Below are 6,425 nucleotides of genomic sequence, written 5' to 3'. Positions count from 1 at the left end.
TTCCAGTTAATGAAGTAGCCGATACTGAAGTACCTCCACTAATAGTTCCTGATAATGTAATATTAGTAACTCCACTTAAAGCTCCAGATAATGTTAAACTAGTAAGCGTTCCAACTAATGTAATATTTGGTTGAGCTGCAGTTTGTAATGTTCCAGTTAATGAAGTAGCCGATACTGAAGTACCTCCACTAATAGTTCCTGATAATGTTATATTTGTAATTCCACTTAAAGCTCCAGATAATGTTAAACTAGTAAGCGTTCCAACTGATGTAATATTTGGTTGAGCTGCAGTTTGTAATGTTCCAGTTAATGTTGTAGCACTTAGCGATGATATTCCAGATACTGCTCCTGATGAACTAATTGTCATTCTTTCTGTATTACTTGTTTGAAATACTAAATTGTTTGCTGTAGATGTTCCAAAATACGCATCTCCGTTGTTAAAATGGAACAAAACACAAGTTGATGTTCCATTCGTGGAATTGAATGATTGCCCATTTGTAGTTCTACTTGAAGTGATTGTTCCGCTACTTGTTAGACTAGTTAACGTTCCCAGAGATGTGATATTAGGCTGAGCAGCGGTTTGAAGCGTTCCAGTAATTGATGTAGCTGTAAGAGTCGTTAAAGTTCCAATCGATGTAATATTTGGCTGAGCAGCTGTTTGAAGTGTTCCATATAAAGTTGAAGCGGATATATTCGTAGCTGTCAATGTGTTATTAACAGCTACATTTCCATTCGTTAATATTGACATTTGCACTGAAGCATTATTCGTGGCAAAAGTTAACGGATGATTGCTAAATGTTTGAAGACAACATTGAGTCCCATCAAACCACTGCTGATATACAACTGTTCCATCACTAATTTGATATAGAGCATTTGTCAAAGCTGTTGATCCAATGATATCTAATTGTTTAGCAGGAGATGGATTATTAATGCCTACTAAACCAGTGGATCCTATCGTTATTTTTCTATTTCCATTTGTTCTCAAATGAAACTTATTCGCTGTTGTACTGCCAAATGTCTGATCTCCAGATACAGAATCAACAGATAATGAGCACGTGCTACTCGACAGGGAGTTATTACAAGTTATAGGAGTAGATCCACTAATATTGAGTGTTGATGAAATTGTTCCTAATGATGTAATGTTAGGCTGTGCAGCTGTTTGAAGAGTTCCTGTTAATTGCGATGCTGAAAGATTATTAATGTTTGCGATGTCTCTGTTAGAATCAACAGCAATCAATTTCCCAGCGGAAGCTGTTCCTGGTGTAATACCCGACAGCACACTCAAATCAATCATTGTTCCATTTTGATAGATATTTCCGGTAATGAACAAATCCGAAGTGTAATTCACTCCATACCTCGTGTTATATCGCAGATCTCCAATATTGATAGTTAGATAATCAAATGACCCACTATAATCAGTAGGGTTGTATAATGTTGGTATATAACTTGGAGGAAGCATAAGTGATCGCAGATCACTGGATATCTTCGATATCTTCTGTTATTTTTATCCCGTTATATATAGCAACAGATTTTAGCTTTTCAATATGAGTTCAATTCCTGATTTTGGTGGTATGCTTCCTAAAGTATTTAAGAAGAAATCGTTCGGAGAAAATGAAAAGCTTGGTATTCAAAAGCTTTTCCGAATGATACTTTTAGGTCCAAGTTTTTCTGGTAAATCAAACCTAGCTTTTCATATACTTAAAGAGTCTCCACACATCTATAGCCATTTACATATTATAGCTCGCAACCCTGATCAAGAGTTATACGATTACATCAGAGAGAAATTACAAGGTTTTGTAACGTTTTATGATCCTGATGCTCCTCCAAGTGTTGATGCCATCAAAGAAATTCCAAATGCTTTACAGCTTGTTATTATCGATGATTATTCCAACGATAATAAGCTACAGAGAGATTTATTCAGTCATTTCTTTACTCGAGGAAGACACAAAGGACTTTCAACAATCTTCATAGCTCATAGCTATTTTGCTACTGACAAGATGATTAGATTGAATTCTGAATACATTGCTATTCTAAAAGCAAATTCAAAACGCGATCTACAGCTAATTTTGAAAGATTTTAATCTACCTGGAGTAAGTGAAGATGATATCTACAGGTATTACAAACAAGCAACATCTGAAAAGGGACAGATGTTGTTTATAGACTCTGTGAAGCAACAAATTCGGAAGAATTTCAAAGGTGAAGTTTTTAATTAATATACCGGTGCGGAAACAAATCTTCGATTTAATATCTCTCGTCAAATATAGAGCAGGCTTTCTACACGACAAACTAAATATGACGAGCACTATCATTTTTAATCGTAATAACATTGTTTCCAATGGCTTGAACAATACATTTAGATTCAACTTCACTGGATCAAGCGTGAATTTCAAAAATCAAGAAATTGCTCTGTCGAGCTTGCAGATTTACAACTCTCAATTCAACATTAATGGAAGTTTATACAGCAACAACTCGTTCAGCGTTTTAGTTCCAACTGCGGCGACTTATCAATCTGTTTCGATCACGCTTCCGAATGGGTACTATTCGTATGCAGATATTTCAAACTACATTCAGTCTCAATTAGTTAGTATTGGTGCATATTTGATTGATTCTCAAGGTAATAACGTTGTGTATATCGCTATGAGAGAAAACGCAACGTATTATTCATGCGAAATTACTTGCTTAGCAACACCAACTTCTGTTCCAAGTGGATATTCACGTCCATCGACTGGCTTATACTCATTAAGCGGAACTGGATTACCAACCGCTACTAATACTCCTCGAATCACTGTTTCAAACAACGGATTTTCAAATGTGATTGGATTCAGTCCAGCAACGTACCCATCAAGTATTCAAACAACAAATCAAGTATTTTTGAGCAATATCTCTCCACAAGTTAATCCCGTCAGCAGTTATTTAATTCGTTCTAATCTTATTAACAATCGGGTTAGCACACCACCTGATATTCTGACTTCGTTTAGTCCTCAAGGGACATCAATTGGTCAGTTGATCTCAATTCAGCCACCTGAATATCAGTGGCTCTCGATTAACGATGGAGCATACAGCAATATTACTCTGAGCATCGTCGATCAAGACTTTAATAATGTTAAATTTGAAGACTCCAATTCATTGATAATGCTATTAATTCGTGATAGAAAACAATAATTGTAATATTATAAGCGGGCTAAAAGATCTTGATCTTTTTGTCTGCGAAAAAAGATCTTCGATCTAATATAGACTCGATAATGTTTCCAAGTTTTAAATCTCTCCGCGATCGAAAAAATAAATTGAAGCAACTCGCTGAAGAGAACAGTGAGGAGCTTCAATTAGCACGCATTAAGAATGATCGATACAAACTAACGCAATGGGCTACTGATCTGGATCAAACTATAGATGCTTCAAAGCTTCAACAATTGCTAAGGAATGTAGCTCCAACAATGACATCAGCAGGTGTACAAGCAGCTCCATCAATGACAACGATGGGAATACAAGCAACACCTTCTATGACAACAATGGGTATGCAGGCAGTACCGGAAATGACAACAATGGACAGTCAATACGATTTAGAGGACATTGGAGATGAGGAAGATTCATTAAGTGATATTGATGATTCGCGAAGTACATATGAGTTTGGAACTCAAGTTGAATCAACCGATTTCAATTTCCAAAAAAATGCTCGAGACAAAATAATCGATCAATACACCATCAATCCAACTATTATCAAAAGAAAGGTCAATCCAATACTTAATTCTGGTACTCCAGATAAAAATGTATACATTGGAACAGACGGCAAACTATTCAGCGTGAATAACGGGAAGTTAGCAAACAAACCACTGAATAACTATGATTGGGTTGCAACCTATGATTACATAATGAAAATTATTGATATAGACATGAAAGACAGTGCGGTCGGATCATCACAACAATTTGGTTTCAACATTGAATCTGGAGCATACGAAGTGCTTCGTGATATTTTGATGAACAACACCTTTCCCGAGGGTACGAGATTACCAATCCCGTACAAAAAAGGAAAAAACCAACATGGTGGTTTTATTCCTGTAAATGGAGGTTTTAGAGTAAAATTAGTGGATGGAGAATTAAAAGTTTTTGATGGTGATCGAATGAAATCTAACAGCCAAGTCTCGTGGGAATCGACTCTTGATATGTACATCAAATTTTTAAAGCAAAACAATATCGTTTTCAAGCAATCACCGATGTTTAAAAATACCGATTTAAATACCTTTGCCAACAATAGAACTACTATTGAATTTGTTGATCCATCTGACAAGGCAATTGCCGATAGCAACAAACAAGTGAAAGATATCCTTATCAGATTATACAATGACAACCCTTGGTTAGCGGATGAGAAGGTATTTCTTGAAGGGCCAAAGATTGGTAAGAAAACATATTACCTTGGTGAATATGCAGCAATCATGAGTAAGAAACAGCAGGAAATCAGTCCGTCTATTAAGAGTCGCGTTGATAAAAATGCTAACTGGCTTGGAGCCCTTAACTATATTGCGGATAGATATGGAGATCGACTTGTATCTGCGGACATTACACTCAAGTCTGTCAATCCAAAACGATTCCAAAGAGCTCTCTCATTTGACTCCATGAGTGGTTTAGGTGTTGCAGAAGTTAAAGGACGTCGAAGCATTCTAAAACACGAATTCGATAAACTTCAAGGTGCTCGTGGTTTAGGTAATGATAATCGTCGCTTGGAAAGAGAATTAAAATTGATTCGACGAGCTTTTTGATTGTGTTTAATATAAGATGAATTCGAAAATTATAAAAGTGCGATATCCTAATCTTAGAGGCAACTCTATCAAATCAGCTGCTCACTTCAGTCAAGAAAGATTATTGAAAACTCTAAACAACCTTGTATTACAACAAAAACGTGATGTAAAGCCTACCGCAACTAAACCAATCATGACGACAATGGATGGAGGTAGATTGAAAAATAAAAAACCCAAGACATTTGCGTTGTAGAGCTGATCGCTCTGGCGGTCGAGCCCGAGCGGTCTGCGACCCCTCGAACCCTTCGAGTAACCTTGAATCCTTTGAACATTTATTTTATTTTTTTGAAATTCCTTTATTTCTTGAAATATAGATATTTTATGCAAACATGAACTCTTACGTTTCGGTCAGTTGTGATGAGCTCACGGATGCTCAAAAAAAGAAGTTTCTAAAGACATTGAAAGTATCTTTCACTGCTTCTCAAGTTAGCTGCTCTTCAAAGAAGTTAGCACTTCATCCAGAAAACGCGAAAAAATGGAAAAAGGCTGCTCAAGCTGGTAAAGGAGTATCAATTGTATTTTCACCAGGTGAAATCGCTGCTTCGTTAAATATGGACGGAGACGCTCTTACGGGATCTGGATTGAGTGGTGGATCGCTATGGAGTTGGATCAAGGATAAAGCATGGCCTTGGTTGAAAGAGAATGTTTGGCCTGTAGTTAAACCACTTGTATCGGGTGTTGTAGATCAAGGCGCTCAAGCTCTTGGAGCGTATACAGGACAGCCTGGTTTAGTTAACGCTGTTCGAGGTGAAGTAAAGAATCTTACTGGTGTGGGAGTAGGCTCCGAAGGAGCCCTGGCGCCCTCCGGGCGACCTGTAAAAAAAGGGTCTCCTGAAATGAAAGAAAAGATGGCTAAGCTACGCTCTATGCGAAAGAAAGGGGGTTCCTTTAAATTGAGTTAAATTACCAATATCTACTAGTGTAGGGGTGACACAAGTCATTTCTTTCGTAGAGTAGTTTCCTATATTTTTTTTCAATCTGATCAAACGGGGCATTGAATACCTCTTCTAGGCGAGATTTGTATCGTTTATCAATAATTAGATACTTAAACTTCGTATAAGGATTTATCTGAATCAATTGCTGTTTGATGCGGTCAAATTCGTTTATCGTGTTAATCTGATGTTTGTATTTTTGTAGTTCCTTGTTCTCTTCAGACAGTATTCTGTTTTTCTTGTGGATTATAGATAGTTCCTTCTTATACATTTGTATTTGGATTATATTATGATGCTGAGTACAGTAATCACCCCTTTTTGCTTCTCTGGTGCATTGCGTGTCTTTTTTGGTGATGTATTTACACATCATGTTCATCTATATTTAGACCAATATTGTTTCTCTAGTGTTGACATCCTGTTCTTATTAATCAATCTGAGATGTCTTGTGACTCCCAGGTGTTATCACTGTCAGCGTATCCTTTCCATTTCACTAGATATTTGTGCTTGCCGTGCATTGCTTCTTGTGATCCAGGATCTTGTCCACTTCAAACACAGCATTGTTCTCTATTGGTGCATCAGTTTTCTCTGCTTTTACAATTTTCAAGTCATTAACTGGTTTGTATAGGACATGATTATTCTTTGATTTAATACGCATCTTTAATCCATCTAATCCAATAACTTCGTACACAGCTTTTGAAAA

The 6,425-nt window shown here is 36.7% G+C and overlaps 5 protein-coding genes across 5 annotated transcripts in view; 3 read left to right on the top strand and 2 right to left on the bottom strand.

Moving 5' to 3' along the window:
- PHALS_14440 (reverse transcriptase) overlaps positions 1 to 1,294 on the bottom strand; it is a gene marked incomplete at both ends in the record, with an annotated part of 3,058 nt that extends 1,764 nt beyond the window's left edge. The window contains one exon of the mRNA XM_024730256.1: positions 34 to 1,294. Within this exon, the coding sequence (XP_024580551.1) occupies positions 34 to 1,294 (1,261 nt within the window). The remainder of the gene's footprint in view (positions 1 to 33) is intronic.
- A 250-nt stretch (positions 1,295 to 1,544) lies between these two features.
- PHALS_14439 (Uncharacterised protein family B354L) lies at positions 1,545 to 2,213 on the top strand (the record flags this gene model as incomplete). The annotated part of the gene is made up of 1 exon (XM_024730255.1): positions 1,545 to 2,213. The coding sequence occupies one exon, from the start codon at positions 1,545 to 1,547 to the stop codon at positions 2,211 to 2,213; it is 669 nt and encodes a 222-aa protein (XP_024580550.1).
- A 1,029-nt stretch (positions 2,214 to 3,242) lies between these two features.
- On the top strand, positions 3,243 to 4,754 carry PHALS_14438 (uncharacterized protein; the record flags this gene model as incomplete). Its single annotated transcript, XM_024730254.1, has 1 exon — positions 3,243 to 4,754. One exon carries the CDS (start codon positions 3,243 to 3,245, stop codon positions 4,752 to 4,754), a length of 1,512 nt encoding a protein of 503 aa, XP_024580549.1.
- A 368-nt stretch (positions 4,755 to 5,122) lies between these two features.
- On the top strand, positions 5,123 to 5,695 carry PHALS_14437 (uncharacterized protein; the record flags this gene model as incomplete). The annotated part of the gene is made up of 1 exon (XM_024730253.1): positions 5,123 to 5,695. The coding sequence occupies one exon, from the start codon at positions 5,123 to 5,125 to the stop codon at positions 5,693 to 5,695; it is 573 nt and encodes a 190-aa protein (XP_024580548.1).
- A 520-nt stretch (positions 5,696 to 6,215) lies between these two features.
- Positions 6,216 to 6,425, bottom strand: part of PHALS_14436 (FOG: Transposon-encoded proteins with TYA, reverse transcriptase, integrase domains in various combinations) — a gene marked incomplete at both ends in the record, with an annotated part of 767 nt that continues 557 nt past the window's right edge. The window contains one exon of the mRNA XM_024730252.1: positions 6,216 to 6,391. Within this exon, the coding sequence (XP_024580547.1) occupies positions 6,216 to 6,391 (176 nt within the window). The remainder of the gene's footprint in view (positions 6,392 to 6,425) is intronic.

This window comes from Plasmopara halstedii (genome assembly GCF_900000015.1).
Source record: "Plasmopara halstedii genome assembly, contig: Scaffold_816, whole genome shotgun sequence".
Taxonomy (NCBI): Eukaryota; Oomycota; class Peronosporomycetes; order Peronosporales; family Peronosporaceae; genus Plasmopara; species Plasmopara halstedii.
The sequence above is the reverse complement of the archived record's forward strand: the minus strand, read 5'-3'. Positions and strand labels throughout refer to the sequence as shown.